Raw genomic sequence first — 27,471 nt, forward strand, 5'->3', positions numbered from 1 at the left:
GTTCAGACATTGTTACGGCAACACTCCTGCAAATCATTCAGTCCACTCTGAACCCAGTCCTATTGTTAAACGTGAGAGGCTTGATGTATGCCAGATCCATTCTTTTATTCAACAAATATTTAGTGAGCATCTATTATGTGTCAGCCATTATTCTAGGCATTGTGATAAAACAGGCAGAAATCCCCGTTCTCATGGAGCTCCTGCTTAGAGAGGAGACCATTCTCCTACTCTAAATCCCCGGTTATTTTTACAAGAACAAAACTGCAAATCCCCTGACATGAGCATGAAGAAAACAAACTGATCATAAAAGAAAACCAATTCTCAGCCCTTCCTGAACACACACTCCTCTACACCTAGTCTAATTTCACGCTTACATAAACTACACCAGAGCAGAGCAATTCATTCATACATCCAGATTCTCTCCGTCTGTGTGTTCACAGGCTCCACTGGGACCACAGTCTCTTCCTATTCCATTCACAGCTCAATTGCAGCTAAACTCCCACAGCCATCACTATATTTGTCTTTGGCCTAGGCAAAAATGTTTTCATCACACAGCATCGGCTTATAATTAAAGACCAGCTCTCCCCAACAAATTGAATCACAAAGATTTGCTTAGTCCCATAAAATTTAGTATTTTAAAACTTGATCTAAAGGCTGAGAGACAGAGAGAATGGAAATAGCCAAGGATCAGCAGGCCAACTGAGAATCAAAGAGGTACATGGGATGGAGAGAAAGGAAGAAAGGTAGAGCTAAAATAAAGATGATTAATAATAGCTAAACGTAATCCTACAGATAACTGTAATTCTAAAATTCAGGCAAATATTTGTTGGAAAATATGGATGCACCACAGCCTGGGCTGAGGTGGAAAACAAAGATCTCTTTCTTTGACACATGCCTTAGATGAGACACAGAGGGTCCTTCCAATCTATTTCCTTGATTATAAAACATGAGTATTCTCCCAAGATTGCTCCAAGGACCAAGTGAGGCTGTGTGTATGTCTATAAAGTACTGCATGTGTGGAAGAGATCACATAACTTTGGCTTTTCTGAGGTATTAACACTTCAGAGAACTAGCTAGCTGACACTGTTCATGGTTTAAAAAGGTCAAGTGGAAAACTATCCATTAAACGTAGAGATGGTACATCACTCATTTCTTACTTGTGTTATGAGAAATAAAATGTGCCTAAAAACTATTCCTTTAGTCATTCATCCAGTCAGTAAATACTTACTAAGTTACTAGGTGTCTAACACTGGAGGTAAAATGATAAACAAGACAGATACAGCCCCTTCTCTCATGGAGCAGAAAAAGTATTTTAAAAACTAGCAAAAAACACCAATGTGTCATTCTTATGTAAAGCCATACACCATGAAGCATGAGTTCATGTTTAGTACACAGTAAGCCTCCAACAATATTTGCTGTTTAATTTGCAATATATATTTTAGACACAGCAAGACTTTATCCATCAAAAGCTGGCAAAACCACATGTGGTATTATAAGAATGACATGACCAAACAGTATGTTGCTAGGTGGTTATTGTTATTGTTCACATAAACCATTACAAATGTATCTAGTGACTGAGGTGGTGGCCATGACTTGTCTAAACAGTAAATGATTTATTGATACCAGAACTACTATTAGGACATCCAAAGGCGTTCCCCGGGGAGAAATCCACTCAATAGCATGAATTATCTCAACGTGCTTGATGCCTCAGCAAACCATTTTCATGGTGTACTTGTTTTATGTATTTTAAATGCATCTAAGTTCCAGTTTAATCACTTCCTAGGGGAATGCTAGGGATGAGAGTTCTAACAGAAACACAAGGATTAGAGGAAAAGCAATATAAGTAACATAAAACTCAAGATTCCCTTGTTTTCAAAGGGTATTGGAAAACCTACAAAAAGCAGTCTCCCACCTTAACTGAGTCAGTATTTGGGGGCTCTTTAGGGCAGATTCTCAGGGATGACCTGAGCCATCAGGCCCCTAACATTACAGCATTATTTACAATAGCCAAGATATAGAAACAACTCAGTGTCCATCAACAGATGAATGGATAAAGAAGATGTGACAAGTATATAAAATGGAATATTACTGAGCCATAAGAAGGAATAAAATCTTGCCATTTGAGACAACCTGGATAGACCTAGAGGGTATTATGCTAAGTGAAATAAGTCAGACAGAGAAAGACAAATGGTTATGATTCCACTTAAATGTGGAATCTAAAAAACAAAACAAATGAATAAACAAACAAAAAGCAGAATCAGACCTGTAAAAATAGAGAACAGGATTTTTTCCAGAGTCTGAGCTCTTAACCAGTTTTCTAGGAATGCTCAAGCAATTGAAAAAACATAACATCTCCTAATCAGGCATCTTAAATTAAAACATTGAAATTATTGTCATGGGATATTGACAAGTTGGAATGAGGGCTCCTTTGGAAGAAAATTTAGTTTTGAAAATAATTTTCCTATCATTTTCTCTCATTCATAAAAAATAAAGAATAACAATCTAGGAGTCATGAGAACATGCTAGCCCTGTGCACACTTCAGGTTGGCTCAGTAAAGGGCTGTAAGGACTTCTCAGAGTCATTGCCTTTTGTTTGGGTTTGTGATAGCTTGTTCTCTTGGCAGTGTGGAAAAACACTGTTGAAAGAAATGAAGCCTAAATAAGGTCTGAAAAGAAATAGCTCTATTCAACTCCAAATTGTGTTTTTTTTTTATTTAAAGAAGTTTCTATGGTGTTTAAGGGTTGTTTTCCTCAAAGAGGGCAATTCAAACTTCTATTACACACTGCTATCCACAGCCAGTTTTATATCATTAAAATGTATGTACGCCTCTGCCTTGTATCTTTCCCGTAGTACAACAAGAAAGTTCCAAAATATTTCCCACTTTGCAAACGAAGCTTACAAATCATTATACAAAGAATGAATCAAAATTTACTTCTGGAGAGCCATGGTTTTGTCTTTGTCTTTTAAAGTTCACTGGTTTGAATTTAAAGAATAAATCACTGGAATCCCTAACAGAAGGTAAGACATTTTCCATTAGGACTTTAGGAAAGAAATGATCCCTAAGAGCTAATGCATATTTATAAAACCATTTTCAATTTGGGTAAAATTTGCCCCCAAACCCGTAAGCCTTCTCTTCCACCTAGTTGAGTGTCCTGAGACAGTGAAGGTCAGCAATGTATCCTATGAGGAGGCAGACAAGAGGGTAAGGGCTCTCCAGGGACAAAGAGAGAAATGGGCCTGTTTTATGATTTGCACCATTAGAACATTCTTTATTTCCTGAGGAAATAAATATCCCAATCTACTGTTTACCTACAAAGCTCTTCTGAAACAGTTCAGAGAAAAGGGATTGCTGCTGAGGGAATAGGGTAGGAAAGTTGGAGAACATTTCCTTTCATGTGTGCCACAGAATAATTCACTTCCCACACATTTCAATTATCAATATCTGTACTCATAGTTCCACATGAAACACAGATGCATTTGTAGGTGCTATTGTTCAGAATACCTTTTTAAAAAATGTTGTAGTAAACAAATATATTTAAGATTTAAATGCTATCACCCATCAACTTCAAGATCCCACAGTTATATTAAGTAAAACAACCAAGATTTAATAAAAACCTACTCTCCTCACAGCACTGGGCTTGGTACTCTATAAGACATCATTTTTGTTCTTTCGTCTACGGTAAGCACCATAGCCCAGCTAGAACACTATACATAAATCGGCATTTTATTAGCCCCCAAACTAGAACGAGATCAGCAAATTTGATAACTTCCAAATCATGGGATCTGATAGGCCAAATTTAATTTAAAAAAATAACTAGTTAAAAAATGTGTGTGTGTATATTCACATATATAATCATGCCTATATATATATATATATATATATATTCATATTTTTAAATTAATGTCATTTATGTTTCATTCAGTGAAGAAAATAATTTTAAGAAAACTTGAAATATTATAACTTATTTATAAGGCCTCCTAAAAGGCATGGAACAGGATTCTAGATGTTTTTATGCTGATATAAGTATCTCAACACAGGAATCAATAAATGGACATAGAAAAAAGTTTCTGACAAGATGAAAAACATGCGCATTCCTTACTTCTTAATAAACATCATTAAAAACCATATATATATCTCCAAAGACAAGGGCTGGGTCGCCCAATTATTTAAAAATATAATGAAGTACAAGAAAAATAAGAATTCATTAGAGGAACAAAAATACTAAAAAGGCTCATGTGGCTTAAAGTGAATGACAAAGACCAAACATTTAATGCGCACATTAACCACCAAGTGGAAGTATGGAGGAGGTCTGGGCTGCCGAGAGAGTGATGTCAGTGAAGTTGCGTGGTAATTGATGGAGTTGGGAGGTGGCGCTCCCTATGGTCAGGAAAGGACTGAAGGAATAAGCCTTAAAGTTGACCTTGAAAGAAAAAAATTTAACCAATCTAGAAAAAGAAGCTCTGGTTTCAAGAATATCTGATACTCCCAGTTCCGGTAAGGAGAACCCTCAAGTGCTGATAAAAACCAAATGGCGTACACGCTGATCACACCAAACCTTTACGAACCAGGTATTTATCCCTACTTAATGGGAGTATCCCACCCACCCCTCGCCTAGGTAATACTTTAGAATGTTTGAAAACCAAATCCCTGGGAATGGGTGTTTTATACTGCACTTGGATTTATGGCCAAATGAATCCTCTTAGGTACACAAAAGGTGAGTTACTGCACGTTGAAAATCTTCCTCCAAGAACCTCTAGACATGGAGTAAACCAATATTCATCTTCAGATAAGGATCATCTATGGATTTAAAATACCTATGCCGAACACAAAGGTGTCAGAGATGTCAAGTGGCTTGCAAAATAACTGCTAAAAGAATCAGAATCTAGATCCTCAGGATAAAGATGCTAAAGGTGTTAATGGAGAAAAGAGGGGGAGGATGGGGATTCTAAAATTCAGGGATTTAGAAGTGCTGCATTAAACTAAGTAAAAACAGTTACCTTCTTGAAGTACTCCCAAGAGCTAACATGCTAAGACACCCACTGCCTCTCCAAAAGAGGACATGGTATAGAATTTCCAAAATGCTATTGACCATGGAAACTTCATTTCATGGCACCCCCATGGGACTAATGTTCTACAAAAAGTACTTTGGCACACCATCCACACCACGAAGTCCCATGTATTTGTCCAATATACATTCATAAACCAAAAACAGCACAGACTCTCTAGAGGCCATAACTACTAGGGAACATAAACACCAAGCGTTCTCAAGGACTCTCAATTGAGCATATAAAATTGGTAAGGGTCTCCAGGCTGCGCTCCATGGGATTAAGCGAAGACATTTTCAGAAATAGAGCAGTCCACCCACTAATTTATAAATACAAAGAATTTTTTGAAATCCCAATACCCTGCCTTATACAGAAATGGTGCAGAAGCCATAGCTCAGTAGAACAGGAAGGTACCACAGAGAGACTTGAAGTAGACTTTCCCTTCTTTGGAGCTGAGCAAGTTGACATCATGCCCCCTCCTCTATTCTCATAGGAGGTCTCTAACACTGAGAAAGCTAGCATAGCAAGGACTTCCTAAGGAAGGACTTGCCCTCCATTCTCCCCTGGTCAATTTCAGTCTCTGCATCTTTATACTATCTCTTCCCTTCCTCTGTAGTATTTCTCATTTACTTTACCTCACTAAATATTTGCCCTGCTTGGTTATTTTACCATTTCCTATATGCATTTCTATCTTTTCAAAAAATGATTTTTAGTCCCTGATGACAAGAAGCATAAATTTCCTTCTGACTCCATCATAGTGCCTAGCTTAGGGCTGAGCTTTTAGGAAATATTTGCTATAGTTGCTATACCTAACTGACATGACGACAAGAGATTTTGCTCATCCACTTATATTTGAACAAAATTCAACTTAGAAATTCCTGAGAAATTAGACTCTAACCTAAAATGTCTAACTTTTTTTAACATCGGTTTATTTTTAAATATCGGTACAGGCTCTGACTCTCTAAGATGCTGCTTTCTTAAAAGTTGAAGAAGAAGCAGTGGAAAGAAGGAAAACTGGAGACCTAATAGAGACCTTAGGGGAAGTGTTGATGTGTAATATTAGAAGCAAAGCTCTACAGCTGAGCTGTCCAATGTGGTAAGCACTAGCTAGATCTGGCTCTTAGCTGGTCCAAACTGAGATGTGGCATAATATGCATCAGGGTTCAAAGTCTCAGTACGGAAAAAAAAAATGCAAAAATATCTCAATAATTTGTAGTGCTGAGTATCTATTAAAATACAACTTTTAGATACACTGGATTAAACAAAATATATTATTAAAACTGGTTTTATCTGTTTCTTTTTACTTTTTCATGTGGCTACTAGAAAAGTTAAAATTCTATATATGGCTCACATTATATTTCTACTGGTCAGTGTTGCAATAGTATTTTGAGTACCCAAGACTGAAAAGTGATCCAACTATTAAGTGTGGCTACTAACTTATAAAAACTAGTTTCATCTTTTTTAAAAGTTCATAAGAGCTTTAAAAAAGAAAAAAAAACATTAAATTTGAAAACAAACTGTCTTGGAAGATGAAACCATGATACCAAATTTTATATCAAATTTCATAACTATTTTTTTCAAATTTAAGAGCTGTATTAAATGATTCATTTTTTTAAAGATTTTATTTATTCATTTGACAGAGAGAGAGAGACAGCCAGTGAGAGAGGGAACACAAGCAGGGGGAGTGGGAGAGGGAGAAGCAGGCTCCCAGCAGAGGAGCCTGATGTGGGGCTCAATCCCAGAACGCTGGAATCATGCCCTGAGCCGAAGGCAGACACTTAACAACTGAGCCACCCAGGCGTTACAATGAACATTTCAGTTGAAGCACCAAGATAAAAGATGCCACATTCTAAGTCAAGTGTGACACGATGATGCAGAATTTGCAAAGGAGGTAATGACAATCTGGTCATAGGGCTCTTAAACCCTCATGCCTAACAGGAATATAAACATGTCTGAGGTAGTCAGAGATGGGAAGGGGATTACTTGGGAGAGAGCTGGACTGTCACTAGCTCTCTAGGAGGCTGGTAGAAGACCACAGTATGATGATAAGTCATGAGAGGGGCTTCAAGGAGACTGCTCAGACTGCAAGATATGTAACCACTGCAGTTTGGAGGACACCGTGGCTTGGGAACCGTCTAATGCCTGGCAACTGGCTGGCCAGATGCTTGATGTGGTTTAAGGGGGAGGTTGCTATCTTGTTGAAGTTGGTCTGCCCTCTGAAAATGTGTTGTGGCAAAAAGCTCATGAGTGTTTTCCACCAGGTAGCTGTGGACTACTTCAAGAGAAAGCTGGTGTGGATTGGGCTTAGATCCCTCTCAGAGGGCTGCCTGGAGTGGAGTGGCAAAGAGGCCCCAGATGGCTGCAGGGACCACTGAACATCCAAGGCTTGAGGAAGGAAATGTAAGCAATCAATAAGAATACAGACATCGTTGCTCACATAAGGGGGCCACAGGGGAGACATTCTGAAAGGGACCAGAAAATGTCACCTATCAGCTGGGGGAAAACTAGCCCATTAAGTGGGCTGAGAGGGACAGTAAGTGGGAGACAAAAATTAAACTGCTTTGTGATGGCCTCCCACCAGTCACAGCAGACACATGTAGCATCCAGAGGCACGGGAGCATACGTTCCCTATGCGCAACCACAAAAGCTGAATGTCTAGCTCAACAGATGCATTTCCTGGAAATGTTCTAGGAAGATCAAGTTTATTCAATGATCCACCAACTGTCAAATATTGCAATACCACTTCAGATGCCTAGTAACATTTAGGGCATTTGGCCCCTGCTATCTACACATGGGTATTTACTTTCCATTTAGAGTAAATCCCAAAGGCAAAGCTCACAAGGGCCTCAACATATTTCAGTAAGAGCTGTTTATTGCCTGTTACCTTTTAGAATAAAGAAATTCATAGTTCACAGAGCTTTGCATTCCAAAGGCACTTTGAGAATGGGAGTTAGCTTGTGGCATTTATTCTGGGGACTTTAATAATAGCCACCTAACATGTAAAATTAGGGCCAGAAATGCAGTGTTAACCATATGTCCAAACAGAGAGACAGAAGGGAAAAAAAGAGTCTAGATTTCATCAGTACTTTCCAGAAAAACTCCAGGAGAAAAAGCACAGGAAAATCAGCTCTTGATTCTGTGAAGCATTCTAGGCAATCCTCTAAGAGTAGGTCATGCTTCTACTTTCTTGTTATAAGGCAAATGTATCCAAAATACACTACCTGGTTACTAGGTATTTGGGTCATTATATGTTAGTCCTTTCCATTCACTAAACACACTACAGGCACTGCTTTCCTGGATTTACAAAATAAAGGCCTGACTGTTTTCAGGATCGTTTTTTTGAAAATTGTTCAATGAAATCATTAAAAACAATCTCTGTGCAAAACCATCATTTTTGTATCATCAGAGAAACTGCACATAATAGAACGAAGGGGAATTACAACCAACCTATGTGCCTTCTGTTCTATTCTTCCACTGTTTTCAAAACAAACAAAAGACCCAAACAAACAAACAAACAAACAAACAAACAAACAAAAACTAAACATCTCTCCTGGCTCCATTAACACTGGAATTCCCTAAAGGAGGCAAGTATGATGAACAAAGATTATTTCACCTTCTCTGGTCACACTTCCTCATGGACTATGAATTATTGCCACACTTTCACTTTTTTAATAACTTTTTTAAAGATTTTATTTATTTAAGCAGGGATTTTATTTATTTAAGCTGAGCAGGGAGCCTGATATGGGACTTGATCTCAGGACCCTGCGATCATGACCTGAGCCAAAGGCAGATGCTTAACCAACTGAGCCACCCAGGAGCCCCACCACACTTTCGTTTTTATTCTACTCATTTGCCCCCCATTGTTCTTTCTTCTTAGAGCTTTCAGTTCTATAATACTTTCCCCTATACTTAATCAAATAATAACCAGCAGAACAGCCAGTAGACTTTCTTGATTTGGCAAAAATCCAAGCATTGTCTTCACGGTTTAGACTTGGGTAGGAATTTAATATTGAACAAATGATTTGGGACAGGGAAGAATTCATGTCCATGCTTACATTCAGACGGTACATAATGAAGATCTCCAGATGGCGTAATGATAGAAAATATCTTGTTATTAGCATTTATGCTTCCAAAAGGGTTCATCTGGCTTGCACAAAGTTTAACATTAAAACATTAATCCAATTCCATGTGCTTTAAGAGTCACACAAGCCAATTCTTTTCACTGCTTTTTTAATCTAAGTCCATTTTTTACCCCAAACAACTAAAGTGTTTGACTATCCTACAGTCACTAAAATGGACCCTTTCTTAGGCTGTTTCTAAAAAATTTAAATGCCTCCCAGAGAGGAGAGCAAAATGTTCACACACTCATTCGAACGTTTTGCTAACTCTGTAAAGATAATTCCAAAAAAGAGTTTCCAAACATGATCTGAAGAATTGTAATATCATAGGACAACTATATCACCTTCCATGGTAACTGCACAAACAACAATATTCATTTTGTATGTTCACATTTCAGAATGTTGGTTCAGTCCTTTGGAGTCAATCTGCATGTACTACAAACAGACAGGAATCATCCCTTCTCCAAGAGTGGGTTATGTTTAAAATATTAAAATCAAGCAAACAGAGAAATAGTCCAAGTCTCCACATTAGATACACCCAAGCAATACTCAAGACTCCTTTCCCTTGGTACTTAAAAGCAACTTAGCTCAACTCTCCCAGGGAGGGAAACTACTTACCTAGATGAATTTCTTGAAGTGCTTTTTTCTTTTCTTTTCTTTTTTAATCTATTACTTCCATGCTAAAACTCATAGTTCTGGATTTCTTTCTATGATTCCTCAGAAAAATTCTCTCTGGTTACTAATGAGCTCTTCCCAGGGAAACCCAAACATAGCACAGTGGTTATGTGCATAGGCTTTTAAGCCAGTCTAGCTGGTTTCAGGTTTTTGATTGCACCTCTTACGAGCTGTCTGACCTTGGGCAAGCTCTTTGACCTCTGCCTCTGTTCACTCCTCTGTAAAGCAGGACTCATTACAGGACTTTACTCACAAGTTTGTTGCAAATTGCCCAAGTAAAATGTTCAGCTCGCTGCCTGGCACACTCCAACTACACAGTACGCTCACCTGTTGCTCCGTCAAAGGCCCTTTTGTGATTCTCATTCTTTCTTGACCCTTTGAAGAGCCTAACAATTGTCAGGCTATTTCTTGAACTGCTTGCCTTTAGTTTCTTTGGCTCAGTGCTCCCCGGTTCTCTTGCTTCTCCTCGTGTTTTCTCAGTATCTACCTTCTGTTCTCTTCTTCCCCAAGCCTATTCATCATTATCCCTTCCTTATCTCCAACTTCAGCTCTATCCCTATTATTCTCTCTTTTATCATTATCTGGAGAAGTCTTATCCCCTCACATGATTCACTGTGTTTAATAGAAGAGCATTTAACAAGATTTTAAGTAGTCAGCATTCTGAGGCAAGACAGCAAGAGAAAATGTGATTCCACATACTCTTGTTGGCAATAACTATGCAATACACAACTAGCTTGTGCTGTCACTGCCAAAATAGGCACTGATCTCATTTTAATACTCTAATAAGAAATCCAAAGAAAGAAAGAAAGAAAGAAAGAAAGAAAGAAAGAAAGAAAGGAAGAAAGAAAGAAAGAAAATTTTAAAATACTATACCACTGAGGGTAGGCAAGATAAGTTTTACAAAGTTGCTCAAGGCCCCAGCAGAGTGAAGGCAAAAATGAAGGGGAGTAGGGGAAGGAGGCTATCCAAAAAACCGTAAGTATAAATTTACACTCTACGTAAATGTAGTAGGAGGTGGCAGACTTAAGTGCCTGCAGGGGCTGAGCAGCAAACTAAATGGAAGCAAACTAAAAATGAATGAAGTGAGCAGAATGCATCACAATAGGGAGTGGTAAAGACTGTGACAAACTGGAACATGTAACTAGACGTATTCACATCCGGTTTTTAAAAAGTAAACACTGCAGGCCAAGCAAATCGTTAAGTTGCTACTTTTCCTCCTTTTAGTACAGAGAGCCAGGCAACAGTATCACTGCCACCTGCCTGATGAGGCTAATAAGCCAAGATATTCTTTAAGAACATTATTTGTTTTACTGGCTAAAAGCTACAAGTGATAAAGCAGGTGAAAGTAAAAAAATAAAATAAAATAAAATAAAAGCTACAAGTGAGACCAATTTGCTTCATGTTCTGGTTGCATTTGTTGAATGAATGTTCTAATTTGCAATTCAAGCGTGGATCCACTGCTTGTCACCACCACAAAGCCAAACACTATGTTCATGGATTATTAAGATTCACTTACTGGCTCAAAGTGATCCAAATACTGCCAGTGTCACCCCCCAAGTGTATTCCACACTCGCACTGGCTGAGGTAGTTACAGTTGTACAGAAGTTCCAGGGTCTGCCGGGAACAAAGCTGCTTACCCTGAGAAGTACTTGTAACTGACACTTGAAATGGTCCTTTCCATGTGTGTTACATCATGATCAGAAGTTGTTTATTTGCTTATTGCCACCTGGTTTTAGTCAAAATATACCTTTCTTTCTGCATCCTTTCCAACTGAAAAATGACAGTCTTGTGGCCCTAAAAGACCAGACTTGTGAAAGACGGGGCCAAATTCAATTAGTCATCAACACTGTAAACTCTGCTTGAAATGAAACCGGTGAAAAGTATCCACAAGTAGGTAAACAGCAATTCTAGGAGACACTTGTTCATATCTGATAATCATATCTCCAGATTTTCTGGTGCTTTAAAATAAGTCCAGCTCAACATTTATTGGCCATTGCTATGCATGAGGCGTTGAACTTGGTGTGGGAATTAAAAAGCTGATGTACTGTATGGTGACTAACATAATATAATAAAAAAACATTTAAAAAAAGATTGCCAGAGAACATAAGACATTAAAAAAATAAAAAATAAAAAGCTGATGAACCCACAGTTGCTGCTGAGGAGCTTATATCCTGGTCGGGGAGAGAGGCATGGGAACCTGCTGTTTCAATATAATGTGGTAAGTACTATCAAAACATGCGTGGAGAGTGTGCTAAGGGAGATTGCAGGAGCACTTGGCTCAGCCTCCTGGAAGGGAGGAAGGAGATTAGTAAAGACCTCCTGGAAGTTCTTTTTAAAAATAAAAAGCCATATTCGAATTAAAACGTAATGCAACAACTAGCCTAGGTAGTTAAACAACTTAATAAACCAGCCTAGGTAATAAACAACTTAATCAATATATTAACCCACCATCAGAAGTCACAGTGAACATTTCCCTATGCTTCAGGATGGATTTGTCCTGACTCGGTCCCACATTTTTATTAATCATTCTTGAAATCACGAGCATGCATTTGAGTAAAGAGGTATATTGCCTCTAGTTCTTTAAAGAGGTAAGCAGATGACTTCCATAAAAGCAGGAAACAGTGAAGACTCTATAAGTAGAAATACAATTCTGGAATCAAAAAGACTCCCCTCTCACATGTGGTGAGGGAAATTGCACCTGTACTTCCCTTCTCCCACTGAAGGTCTGGGCCGGTATTCATGGGTAGAACGAGCAAAGGGTAACAATGAAAGAGAGCCTGCTTCCTCCCCAACCTCCACTACTGCACATGCCTGAAAATCTGCCATTTGGAGACTAATTTTATTTAGATATTCACCACCGTGAAGATCTATGGGACCAAAATACATTTATACCTTAGTGCAAATTTCAGGACAGCATTATCTGAAAGGGAGCAGTTAAAGACACTCCAAATGTAGAGAAATCCTTGAAAAATATGCCAGTCTTGATGAGAAGTACAGTAACTCAATGCATTCACTTCATTTCTTAATCTTGGTCAAAGGTGAAGTCTTTGAAGAAATAAATGTGGAATGCTTAAACATCCTGCCCCCCCTTTATTTTAGACTGTGTGAAACTATGGGCATCAATATTCTTTACAGTAAATCATTAACCACTCTCTTAGAGGTAAAATAGCCTGTAACTTCCTCCTATTCGTGATTTTTCTAAAATAAATTAAACCCAGGATTATCATCTGAGGAACTATTTTCACACACCACTGTCCAAGTTACACACTAGCAATTTTGATCTCAGCAATTCAAATCCCACATCATCTTCACTGAGTAATAATAAGGCCACAGAATGATACTACCTAATCGAAAGAGGTACCTTTATTATTCTGAATACCATTAGAGATATATTATCTCCAAATCAATAAAAATACTTCAGGTTATAAAGAGAAACAGTTTTAAAGGGGAACTCCAGAATGATGCCAAGAGCCCATGCGGCATTCCTCATCAAAACCTTGTAGTGTACTGAACTAAGATACAATATAATCTATCCAGTAATAATAGTAATTGACCTAGGAACTCTAGGTCACCCTTGTAACCCTTGTTACAATTACTACTGACCTACTTACTACCTACTAAAATAGGTATTATTGCTTTATCAGCAAATAACTGAATTTAAATGAACTTGTAAAAATAGAAGCAGAAAATAATTTCTCCCATACCAATCTCAGCTCTTTGTTTTTAACATAACATATATTCAACATCTGCTACTTGAATCTTAGCTTTCCATCTCAGAATACAAAAAAATCTTTATACGACTTTGGATAAAAAGTGATGATTGTAGTTTAAAAGATCCATGAGTATTTTTAATGAGTGTTTTCATGACTATTTGTACAGTTTTGTATGAAATAAAACTCCCAAACCTTCACCATAAAACTAGGAATGATGAGAAAGGGGTATGAATGTAGAGACAGGACAATCGATAAAGCAAAGTTCAGGGGGTTGGAGGAAAAACTCAACAATATTACACATCTAAATATATCTCAGTATTGTATTTGCATTTACAAGTAGGCAAATCAGGTAGGACATCTCTTTTAATTAGGAGCAGCAGTGAGCATCAGACTTAAACACAGAAAACCCACATTCCGATTAAAGCACATTATTAGGCATGTGAACTTAGGCAGATCCCTTGCCCTCCCCGCGCCTTGGTCTTTCTGTATGGAAAAGTGAGGAGTACACACACGTCAGAGGGCTGCACTGAGTATTGGAGAAACCACATAAGTGAAAGCCCAGTTCCTCCGCAATCGACGTTTCTAGTGCATTCTGGAAGCTACGCTTGTATGCCACACAGCCCCCACTAGGTTCTCACAGATCTTTGAGAGTATTTTACTTCACCCTAAATTTTTTTCCTTTCCATACAGATGTTTCGTCTGGAGCCACTTCTCTAATTTACTAGGACAATAATGAGCTCAATCCTTACCCTTGTGGAAAATTCTCTTTTTATCTTAATGCCTACCAACTGGTGCTTATGCATAGGCTCACTAGTGAGTCCTGCAGTCCACTGGCAAGAATTATTGAATAACATGACTAGGCTTAGGGCCACTGTCTTGTCATCACAGGAAACTTCCAAGTGACAAATCAGTAACCCCCTGAAAGCTCAGCAAAATTCATGAAGGAGCGGTATAAACCCAAGGCTGGCTTAAATCAGGAATAGCTTTAGCCACCAGAACATATTTATACTATTCATTAAACAAAAATTACCTCTTTCACACTGGGGTCCAGTAAAGCCGTAAGTGCAGGCACATCGATTCGGGGCCACACACCTGCCTCCATTGAGACAGCCACTCTCACAGACAGCTGGAAGGGAAGGAGACAGAAGCTGAGAGGCTTTACTTACACTCACCATCCCCTGAGGGGACAACAATAAAAAGTCTAAACAATCATCCTGCTATTCGTTTTTAACAAACTGAGGGGTTTAGAGGGGAGGGGGTGGGGGGATGCACTAGCCTGGTGATGGGTATTAAGGAGGGCACATATTGCATGGAGCACTGGGTGTTATACGCAAACAATGAATCATGGAACACTACCTCAAAAACTAAGGTTGTACTGTATGGTGACTAATATGACATAAAAAAAAAACCCAAAAAACCCCAAAAAACAGTTACGCTCCAGGTCCAGCTCTGCCTGTGTTCCTCAGTCAACTCAGGTTAAATTGCCTGGAATAAGTGAGTCTACACCCGTGTCAATGCTGCTAGTTTCCTTCTGGGAAGTATCTGAGCAATGATTTCAGTTCTGTGTCTAAAATGGTGGTTTATAAGAGATGTCACTGGATGAGAACTGCATTTTAGCAAAGCTGACTCTTTTGCTTACGATTTGAGGGCTCCCATGAGGGAGAACATTGGCCTCTGTCAACGTTACAGAAATACAGCATGTTAAATCACACAGTTAACTGCAAACAATAACACGTTAATTCTGACCATATTTATGGACCGTAATGAAGACCCAGCTGACTGTTATAACAGAATCTATTGGTGAGATAAGGCCAGCGATGCTTGAAGGAGGGTCATTCTACTTGCCAGAAAAGGCATTAAAGTAAGAACTGAGAGCTCATGCCCTGAACAACTCTTCTCTGTACAATTTCCTGCAATTCTTTCATGCATGGCCTCTTTCTAGGCATCTTTATCCACAGGTGGTGGGCTCTTCTGAGCCAAATTTGCCAGTATCACTCACTCTTCAATGCCCAGCTCCCATCTCATTCCTCCATGAGGCTTCCCTAATACCTTCTTTTGAGTTAATTCCTCCCTATTTCCTGCACACCTTATCTGTATCCTTGCGGCAGTCGTGGAGTTCAGCCACTCGGATCTCCCTCCCAGAAAACCTATGGTAAGGAACTTCACTGGCCGACAGCCCCCAGCCGCCGCATCTTCAGATCTGCTTCACGATCAGACCGTGGACACAGATCTCCTGGCTGCTGCCACCCAATGACTAAGCTTCGTGGGGTACCAGAGACTGGCCATTTCTGCCCATCATGGAACTCTCCTGATGGGAAAGCTCTGCTCTGGGCTCCCCATCAGCCTGCGCAAGGCTTTCTTAGAGCTGCATTCTAGTCTGAGGCAGCTTCTACACAATCTACAGTCCCCCTCTCCTTGCACAAGGGTGAGACCTGCATCTCTGAATGGTCTGAGTGGTCTGAAGGCCCTCCCCTCCTATGCCTGCTTTCTCCTCCCTTTATTTTTTACAGGTTTTTTCCACAATAAATCTCTTGAATATCCAATTCTGTCTTGGCATTCACTTGGGATCAGAAGACTTGAACTGACACGACCCCTTATAGCCAAAACTATGGCAAGAGCCCATTTCTCATCATAAAATTAGAGAGGCTTATGTATATTAATTGTTCTGATTTGCCTCTTAATTTACAGTCAGGAAGAAGGAAAAGATTTTAAGCAGAAAAGAAATTTTGAGATGGCCTAAGCCAACCATCCCATTGTATAGATTAGGAAAGTGAGGTCTAGGAAAGTTTTTCTAACTCTGCAAGTGTTAACTAAATGACTGTTGTGTGGTAGATCTGGGGCTAAACTCCCTGAAGGAGCACCAAAGGGAAAGGGACGATTCCCAGCAGCTCCTCCTGATTCCCTTTCCAAAAATGCCTTTGACTCCACTCCCTCCCACCAGCTCTATAGCCACAGCCTTGGTACCAGTCTTCCTGCTTCCTGTTTCTTTCTCCTGCAGTTACACCTCTACACTATGGCCACCACAATCTTTCTCACTGTAAACCATTGTAAGTGAAGTGTCTGAGGCCAGCATTTCATAGCATTAAATGCATGGGCCATAAAGTCAGACTGCTTGGGTGCAAATCCCAACTCTGCCAATCCCTCCCCATATAACTTTAGACAAGTTACTGATGTCCCTGTGCCCCATTCTCCTCATCTGTTAGAGGTAAAAAAGCCTCTAACTCAGGAGGCTACAGTTTTATTCAATGAGTTAATGTATGTGCAGAGTTTGAAAATGTGCCTAGCACATGGTAAACGTCCAGTCAATAATTCAACTGAGGAGTGTTCTTGGTTGTTGTCTTCTCACTCCTCTCCCTTGGCTCTGTTGTGGATGCAAACATGGTATGCATCAAGGCACTCAAACCCTGGCCCACGACTTTCATTCTGACCTTATCTCCCTTCCCATCACCTCCCTCAGCAGCACCAAAACACGTGCTATGTCAGACATCTCATCCTACGCCCTGATCTCGTGCTTTGGTCCAAGCTGTGGCAGCTGTATGACAGGCCCATCTCCCATCATCTGACAAGTGAACTCCACTCCATCCTTCAAGACTCAGCTTAAGGGTCTTCCACACTGGGCAGCTGTCCTGTGTCTCCTCTCTTCATACTGCTGTTGTGGGCTACCCAAAGCTCCGTCGTTATTCTTACCACACTGCAGTGCATGGACAGTCACGGGGGCATTATATAAGTTTTGGTTTATTTTTAATAACATTATTCATCATAGCAAATATATATACAATGGCAAAGACAGGAAACAATACAAATAAATGCTCATCGTTAAAGATGCATTAAATAAATAATAAACCATCTACGTAATGGAGTATTCTGCAACCATTAAGACATTTAAAATGTTTAATAACGTGGAACATACTTCTAATAAAATATTAAGAAGGAGTATGAGACATTATGCATACAATAAGATCTCATGTACCAAATATGCATTAAAAGATGAGAGGGTAATATCTAGAATGACAAGATCATGGAGAATTTTATTGTTTTGTCTTTTTGAACTTTTCCAAGTTTTCTGTGGGGTGTATATATTCATCATAGTGTAATAAAAAGTAAGCTTTCTTAAAGGAATTTTCTTCTGCAGGGACTGACTGAGAGTAGACACACAATAAACAGGGTTCATGAATGAACTGGCAAACTAAACACCATGTGGTAAGTATTACGGTAGCAGAATCTAGGTTGGGAAACTAGAGAGATGCAGATACCATTAATCGAGAAAAAGGACATGTTTGGGGAGAAAGATGAGGCTGAGTTTTGAAATACTTTGAGATGCTTCTTAAAAAGCCAGGTGGACATATTCAGCAGTCAAATGGAAGATATACATCTGGAAAAAACAAGAATTCTGCACCTTGGGTTCTGATCATACGGTAAGGGGATGAGGTAAGCAGGGCTGCTGAAGATAAATGAGAAAAAAAGAAGTCAAACCAGCACTCCCAAGATTTCAATCAGAAATTTGGTGCAGGGGCGCCTGGGTGGCTCAGTTGGTTAAGCATCTGCCTTCAGCTCAGGTCATGATCCCAGGGTCCTGGGCTTGAGCCCCACATCGGGCTCCCTGCTTGGCAGGGAGCCTGCTTCTCCCTCTCCCCCTACCTGTGGCTCCCCCTGCTTGTGTGCATTCTCTCTGTCAAATAAATAAATGAAATCTTGAAAGAAAGAAAGAAAAAGAAAGAAAGAAAGAAAGAAAGAAAGAAAGAAAGAAAGAAAGAAAGAAAGAAAAGAAAAGAAAAGAAAAGAAAAGAAAAGAAAAGAAAAGAAAGAAAGAAAGAAAGAAAGAAAGAAAGAAAGAAAGAAAGAAAGAAAAAAGAAATCTGGTGTAAAGTGCATTAGGTGAGTGATCTGACCATCCATAAGACTCACCGGACATCTGTAAAAATGCCACATCCCAGACAACCAAAGAGGATTAATCCATCAGCACTGATCCCTGTATTCTTTTTGTCTACGTATCTGTCTAGACATTTGTCTACATAGTTGAGCATGTAGGATACTTGTAAGTACGGTTTACTTACGTTGTCCACAGTGGGTCCCTATGTATCCTTTCTGGCACAGACAGTGATCATCACTACAGCTACCTCCGTTCATACAGCGGATGTTACAGTGTTGGACTTGAAAAGAAAAAAAAAAAAGAATGATTTACTTTTGCAGTTTAAGTAGGTAGATTGCAACACTTCACAGAAATTGACTTGTAGTAATCTGGAGAGAAAATAAAATGGGTTCTCAAGATACACATACTTGTGCAGAAATAACCTGATTGACAACACTGAACGTGCTACTTTTTGTGAGTATAAAATCGATTACAATGCAATTGTTTCTTTGATATTTACTTTAATGGTGCTAAATGACTTGCCTAATTTTGCAGGACTTCCCACTCAATGTCATTTCTCTAATTTATACCAACAAGAAAATAATGCCTTGAGCAACCACATGAGACAAGATTACAACGGCAATAGTTTTCCTGTTACAAGATTTAGAGTCCCACTGTAGGTGGCCAGGAAAATGGTCTGAGTGAGAAATTCCAAGGAATTTTGTTAAAAGAAATTCTGGAGGCAGCAAAAAGAAGAAAAATACCTACAAGAGCATTTAATAACAAGGCTGCCTGATAATGGAGGAGGCCAGCTTTGGCTCAGAAAGAGCTGCTTGCTTAAACTTTAACCTTAAACTAAATAAGACCCACGGTGTTTGAAATCTACTTTGTGTCACATTGTCACCTACCGAAGTGTGACTTCGGAGGTCGGGGCAAAAGGACCGTGGGGGGCAGCCTTGGACGTGAGACGAGACACTAGAAGAAACTGGAGTAATAGACGCATGTGAGGGGGCTCCTTTCTCTAGTATGTAGGCTGTCTTTAGTTGAATAATTTAGGATGCTAAAACAAAGTGTTCAGAATCCCAGGCTGTCCCTTCGTCCTCTGGAAACAATAACTACCCTACTTGGAGAAGACAAGAGGCTTGACTGAATTTGTCATTAATCCTTGTTGACGCATCCCTGCACAGGGAGACCAGGATTGGGCACTGGAAGTTGGCTTACTTCAACCTGTCCTCCAAGCTGTGGGAGAAATTTCCTATAGAAAAAGGCTCCACAATTTTACATAGGGAGAAGACAGCCCCTCCTTCTGTGTAAGAACAGCAATCAGCTGCTCAGCCTTGCTCTTAGGCTCAGTCTTCCTGGAGCATAGGGGACAAATCTGCTATGAGTAGAGAGAAGACGCCTCGCAGCAGCCATCTTCTTTGGTAGCCCTGGTTAGGATTCTCTTGAGTGGCTGTGGACCTCAGGAGAAAGGGCCATTTTCATAAGGAGCTACACAAATCTCAGCATGACAATGGGGAAGAGATGTCAGAACTGAATACTTTCTATGCCCTCATGGAGGACCAAAGAGTTAATTGAGTCAAGCTGAAAGTGACACACTTTCTCAAGAACATGTCTAGAGATAGGCTCCCTATCTCTAGTATGCTAAGAACTTGCTCCCTTTCTCAGCATGTCCACGGGCCTTTCAGGGCTCCTCTGCATACTTCTAGTATGCCCTGTGGCTCAGTCCCCGTTCAACTTATCATTCATTCATTCATTCATTCACTCAACAAATATTCCTGAGTATTCACTCAACAAATATTCCTGAGTGTCTACTGTGTGCCATGCAAAATGCCAAAGACATTGTTCTAGTCTCTTGGTGGAATCTCCTCTTTAACCTGATCTTTTCCCCTTACCCTTAATCCCCAACATACGTCGCACACAGCTGTTACCAAATACTGAAACCCTACCTATCTCTAAGACCCACCGCAAATGTATTTTCTTTTCTTTAATCTTTTCTGATTTCTCTTCTCTCTTCCTTCTTCCACTAGATATGAGCCCTCTTTTCTCTGACTCCAGAGTACTTTATTCTCTTTTGAAATGTATATTATATAACCTAACCTATTTTTTTAAGTTATTTCTCCTATCCCCAACCCATTTGTCTAAAAGCTTCATTTGAGTGGAAAGCATCATGCTTATTAATTACACCCCCTAAGTGCCTAGAGTGGTACCTTGCCTACTTGCAGGTGTGGTTTAAAACTTTACTAAGGTAATTTCCATTTACTTAACTCACACCACCAGATAATGACATCAAAAGCTATCCTCAAAAACTAAGACTGAGAAATTGCCCATTATGCCCTAAGCTATTATACAGCTCTAAGTATGTTGCTATTAAAAATATTTTATCTTCATTTCCCCATCTATAAAAGCAGAAATAAATCCCTTGTTGGAGCATTGTTATAGAAGTCAAGCAACCCAGGAAACTGATTAGAACAGTTATTTTAGGCTCCTCTGATTCTATTAAAATGTCTCAGCCAAAATGCTTTCGAATTAAAAAACTATCTACAAATATACAAAAGGAACGATTTGGTGAAAATTTGGATAATATTCTAAGTAGGTCAGGAAAAGGTGTATAGTTGCTTTAAAATGTGAAGTTAAACTTAGCTTCGTCCTATCTTAGAAAAACAGAGAGGATTGGGAAAAGCACAGGAAATGATGTCATGTGTCAAGCAGCATAGGAACTCAACCCACAAACTGATTTCAATTAAAGCGGTTCATGCCAAGAGCTAATTTCCATTCCCACATGAGCAACAAAGCCATTTAGCTACTTTGAGATAAAAAGCTAACAGTATTTCAAATAGTGACTTTACATTATTTGTTCAAATTGAAAAATAGAATGAATTCTTTCAGGAAAAATGATAAGTTTACATTTAAGTGCAATATGATAAAAATTTATCTGATATGCTTTTATATTTTTTCTACCCTTTCAGGTAAACCTTTTCCAGGTCTAAAATATTTCCATGAAATATTAGGTCTCCTTTAAAAAAATAAAAACCTTGGTCAGACTTGTGAAACAGTAAAGCATAGTTAGTCCAGTGGTTCCAATAAACCAATGACTATGAATCTTTGGGATGGGGGATCACCCCTAACAACAGATAATTGGATCTTAACCATCTGTTTTGCCACAAATACGTTTGCCAAAGAAATTTCACATTCTTTGTGAGTCTTCGATGCTCAGGGGAGAAACATACTTCTTTAGAATAATCACTCAGGATTTCTGTGCGGAAATAAAGGAACTAGATATACAGCTTCACTACAGCAAGAACAAGAGAGTATACGTACATAAATTGGCTTTATTTTTTTGAGTCCTGCCATTAGTGCATATTGTAAATTTACACTGATTTGAACAAGCATCCCAGATGTCCGATGATTACAAGACCAAGTTCTATATCTCTAGAAAAAGCCAAAGCTGCACTTAAACCCATAAGGATTCTGTAAGTTTGTTACATGCTCTAAATACTTCAAGTCAGAATATATTCCTAAACTCAATCTGTGTTAAATTTTACCAGAAACTGACAATACTAGGGGAGTTCAAGTGTCAGCGCCCAAGCTGCTACATGCAGGTAATTCTGAGAGTCCTAAGACCTGATGAGGACTTCCCCTTGAAAACGAGCAAACAGGCTCAAAGGGTTTCAAGCAAGGCTCAACATTCTAGAACTAGCAGAAAATGTTGCCATTTACCTGTATTTATATAGGATTCTAAGTAAATGTTATGTTTTTTTTCCAGATTCAGTCAATCATTTTGGTCATTCGATAAATACCGAATATCTTTCATTTGCCAGACACCAGGACGAGAAGAAGAAACTCCCTTTAGCCCAGTACAAATTAGTTCCTAAAATGATGCACCAGAAGAGAACAATTTGAGCATGCTACGGGAATGAAAGAGATGCAGGGCTAAGGAACCATTTTCTTTGGGATGCATGAGGTTGGAAATGATTCTACAGACCTGCCATTGTCTTGGCAAGCACAAGGGACAGGAAGAACATTGAGAAGAATTTGCAAATAAGCATCTATACGGCAAGCATGCAATTTTAATTTAGGCTAGGAAAAGCACAGAGACAAATTAGAGAGCGAGACTAACTCCTGGACTTTACACCTGAGACAGGTCCACAGGGGCAAGGAGAGTCACTGAAGGACAAAAATAGTTTCCATTCAGAGAGGTAACAGCAATGACATTTTTCCCTAAGTGCATAAATGTCCTGTGGTGCCTAAAGATGTACCACTCAGAAGAGCAACTTCACTGAACTACCCGAAACAAAAGCAAAAACAAAACCCTAGCATAGCTGGAAAAAGTTCAGAGAAAGGTTAAATGATAGCAGTGATAAAGGCACTTTCATTGAGAACAGATTAGAAAGCGAAGGACTCAACTATTTCTAAAGTCTGAGCAGGTTCCACCCACTCCTCTCCTCCCTGTTCATATAAATTCCACACTTCCCTGAAAAACCTTTCCAAGGGTCACTTCTTCTAGACTAGCGATAACACCACCTTCCTATCCTGAGTGTCCTCACACTTTCAGCATGTGGTTGTTCCAAACTTGCTCACACACTGCTCTAGAATTGTTCCCCTGGCCGCCTTCTACCCTCGGAGCTTGGATTTGTGTTGGGAATACAAGCTCCTTCCAAATCTCACTGAACTGAAGTACACTGAAAATGAAAAAAAAATTTTCAAAGTGTAAGGGATTCCACATAGGGAAGATGTTAATACTCCCCAAACTGACTGACAGGCTTACTTACTATAGTTCCTATCAAAATCCTAGAAATATTTTTTTTGTAGATATAGACAAGATTAATCTAAAATATATATGGAAAGGCAAAGGAACTAGAACAGCTAAAATGATTTTGAAAAAGAAGAATAAATTGAAAAGAATTACTCTACTCAATTTTTAAGACTTTTCATATAGCTGCAGTAATCAAGACTATAGTATTGGAGAAGGGATAGATTTACAGATCAACAGAATGAAACGAAGACCCAGAAATAGTCCTATCCAAATATGATTTTTGACAAAGGTGCAAAAGTAATTCAATGGGTGAAGGATAATCTTTTCAAAAACAGATGGTGCTGGACATCTATAAGTATCGAAAGAATCTAGAACTCAACCTCATACCCCATTTAAAAAAAAAAAGGGTCTCAACGTTAAATCACAGATATAAATGTAGAATGTAAAACTATGTAACTTTTTTTTTTTAATTGGAGAAAATCTTCAGGATCTAGGGGTAGGGAAAGAGCTCTTAGAGTTGATACTAAAAGCATGATCCATTAAAGGAAAAATTGAAAAAGGGGATTTTCATCAAATTTTAAAATATTTGCTCTGTAAAAACTAAGAACATGAAAGAGCAAGTTACAGAGTGGGAGAAAACGTTTGCATCTCATATATCTAACAAAGGACTAGGAGTTAGAACATACAAAGAACTCTCAAAATAGCAAACGATCAAATTAGAATCTGGGCAAAAGACATAAAGAGAAATTTCACTGAAGAAGATACACAGGTGGCAAATAAGCACAGGCAAAGAGGTTCAACATCATAAATCAGGCCAAAAATGCAAATTAAAATCACAATGAGATATAACAACTACATACCTATCAGAATAGTTAAAATTAAAAATAGTGAAAACACCAAAACCTGGTAAGGATGCAGAGAAACTAGATCATTCATGCACCGCTAGTGAGAATATAAAAGGAAACAGCCACTCCAAAAACAGTCTGGAAGTTTCTTAAAACACTAAACATGCAACTACCATACTACCCATCAATTCCATTCCTGGGCTTTTATCTCAGAGAAATGAAGAACTTATGTTCACATAAAAACCTGTACATGAGGGGTATCTGGGTGGCTTAGTCAGTTAAGCATCCACCTCTTGGTTTCAGCTCAGGTCATGATCTCAGGGTCATGGGATCGAGCCCCACATCAGACTCCACGCTCAGCGTGGAATCTGCTTAAGATTCTCTCCCTCTCCCTCTGTCCCTTCCCTGCTCACACACTCTCTCTCTCTAAAATAAATAAATAGAATATTTTTAAAACCCCCCAAAACCTGTACACGAATGCTCAGAGCAGCTCTAGTAACAAAAAAACTGGAGACAGACTGGATGTCCCTCCACTGGTGAATGGCTAAACAAACTGTGGTACATCCACAGCAGGTATTACTAGTCAACAACAAAAGGGAACAGACAGTTGATACATGCGATGACGTGGATGACTCTCCAGAGAATTACGTTGAGTGGAAGAAGTCAATCCCAAAATGTTCCCTGTCATGTGATTCCATTTATATAACATTCTTGAAATGACAAAATCGTAGAAATGGAGAACAGATTAGTGGTTGCCAGGATTAAGGGGAGCATAGGGACAGGAGGAAAATGCCTATAAAAGGGCAACATGAGGGATCCTTGTAGTGACAGACCTCTTCCGTATCTTGACTGTATCAATGTCAATATCCTGGTGGTGATATCGTGCTATAGTTTCACAGGATGTTAACATGGGAAAACTGGATGAAGGGTACCCAGGATCTCTCTGTATTATTTCTTACAGCTGAATATGAATCTATAATTATCTTAAAAAGAAGTTTAGTTTTTAAAATCCTTTAAAAAGGCATGGAAAATAAAACATGATGAGTATGAAATTGATTTACAAACTCAAATATAAAATTCAGGGAACAACTTTTATAATAATATATGTTATTAAAGAAGACAATAATATATTTCATATTATATGTATATATTATATATATAGAGAGAGAGACACACACATAATATATATATATATGGATATATTTAAAGAAGAGTTTGAGTAAATTCATGAATCAGTCTACCATAACCTAATTAGGAGAATTAGGATTACTAAGGGTCCATCATCAGTCTCAGAGATGGATGGAGCTGAGAACAGTCCAAATAGAACTAAAATTAAAGTCCAGAAGTCCTGGGGCACCTGGGTTAAACACCCAACCCCACCCTTGATTTTGGTTCAGGTCATGACCTCAAGGTGGTGAGACTGAGCCCCGTGCCGGGCTCAATGTGGAGCCGGCTTAAGATTCTCTCTCTCTCTCTCCCTCTCCCTCTGTCCCTCCTCCCTGCTCTTTCTCTCTCTCTCTCTTTCTCAAAAAAAAAAAAAAAGTCCAGAAAACCCATTTTTCTGACTCTGGTTAGCCAATCTCTTTTGCCCTGGTGCCCCTATTACCAGTGGCAAGAGTTCCAATAGGTTAATAGAAGATCTGTCTTCCTAGTGCCCAAAGGAATTGCTGGCCGGCAGTCTGCACCTTCTGGAAATGCAATCTCCCCTTCAGTCCACTAAGAGATCATTTCCGATTCTCGGAGTCCCAGGACACTCAAAAGTAAAAAACAACCTGAAAGAACAATCCTCCTTTCATTCTTTTCATTTTCAAATGAGAAAAGTAAGACCTCAGAGGCTCTACAACTTTCCCAGGCCTCCTTGATCCCTATCACATAACAAGTATAAAATTTCTCATAGGAAATATTGGTGAAATGATCTAAATTTCTCCCCTTTTGGTAGAACCACGGGTACTAAATGCAGATATTTTGCTGTGTTGAGTTATCCCTCTACTAGCAGGAAAGTTAGCAAAGTGATCTCTCCATATTTATTGTCAACCACACCGTGGCCAGGAAGTTCTATACAACAGAACAGCTATTCCCTAGAACAATACTTCAAAAGATCAGAAATGAATTCTGATTATCGCAGCTACCCTGAATTTAAAATATTCTGCCATCTTCAATTTTGCAAGCTGTTTAGACAAATATTGATTCAGGTAGAGTCCAAGCCAATGATTTTAAAGGCTCCAAGTGCCTCAAAGATCCTGATGAAACCAGACTGTCCTCCTCATACCACTCTTATCCACAAGCTACTCAGGCCCAATGTCCGGGTACCATAGGCGGACCCAAACCTCTTCAGAGAGCATCACCCGTAAGTCTTGGACATCAGTCTCTAACCTAAATCTGGCCCACAGCACCTACCACTATACTGCCGTCTCGAGGCGAGCTTGAAATCTACTAGAACCAACCTGTTAACATCCTATCTTTACATCTGATAATTTTTACTTGACAGAGAAATCAGCAGCAGCTCTATCACACTGAAGACCTTCCCAGCTGGATACCTAGTTTTACCATCCAGCTATATCTTATCCCCTCCAGAGGAGTACACTGTTGTTGGTTGGCTCAAGGGCCAATCTGAGCGATGGGGTCTGTTCCCAACTTGATATCTAGACTCCTTCCCATCCCTTAGGCAGTTCTCAGTAGCAGCCTGATGGAGATGGAGATGTCCAACATGCTCCTGGAAGTGCCACCAGTTGACTTCTCTACCTTTCTCTCTTCCTCCAGCTCAGGTGCCCTTGACTTGTGCAACGAACCTGCTGTTGCTTGGAAGATGCACATTCAAAATGAAGCTGAGATCAAATAAGAAAATGCTATTCTCAGTGCAATAAGCAAATGACTCCCAGCCCGTGGGGAAGTTTCTATCCCAATCCACAACTGACTATATTTAGTAGTAGTAGACTGTGTTTTTTTGGGTTCCACCAGAAGCAGATTCTGAGACAATAACTGAAATGCAAGTAGTCTGGTTTAGAAGTAACCTCAGGAAACACTGGTAGGAGAGTGAGGAGGTGAGACGAGGAAGATGATCAAGATGATTAATACAAGATCAAGCCTATTACCATTGTGTGCAGCTGGGGCTCAGTCCACTAGGCAACTCTGACAGACAGTTCAGAACACACTCCATAGCTCTGTAAACTGAGAGGCAAGGAAGCTGGGGCCCTTATTCAACACTCCCTGTCTGTCACTAGTTAATAGTTGCTTCTAGGGCCACCCGCCCTCCAGCACTTCCACCTCACCTTGCATGAAGACCTGGCATGCTCCCTGTCAAAAATATTTTACAGAGCTCTAAGGCACAGTTACCCATGTTCACCCGTGAATGCCAAGGTACATGAGCAGACACCAAGAGGGTCTATGAGGACTACTTGGCCTACCCTGTTAATCAGCTCCTGAGAGCCATGGCTAATATTAGGACCCTTAACAGGTAATGAACCTCAA

General features: G+C 39.4%; 1 protein-coding gene across 1 annotated transcript in view; it reads right to left on the reverse strand.

Annotated features, from left to right (window-relative positions):
• FBN1 (fibrillin 1) overlaps positions 1-27,471 on the reverse strand; it is a 225,167-nt gene that overhangs the window by 166,353 nt on the left and 31,343 nt on the right. Inside the window, exons 5-6 of the mRNA XM_045812176.2 lie at positions 18,608-18,703; positions 14,584-14,679 (exon numbers count right to left, since the gene is read on the reverse strand). Of these exons, the coding sequence (XP_045668132.1) occupies positions 14,584-14,679; positions 18,608-18,703 (192 nt within the window). The remainder of the gene's footprint in view (positions 1-14,583; positions 14,680-18,607; positions 18,704-27,471) is intronic.

Source organism: Ursus americanus, chromosome 36 (genome assembly GCF_024610735.1).
Source record: "Ursus americanus isolate L20-20 chromosome 36, mUrsAme1.1.p, whole genome shotgun sequence".
Taxonomy (NCBI): Eukaryota; Metazoa; Chordata; class Mammalia; order Carnivora; family Ursidae; genus Ursus; species Ursus americanus.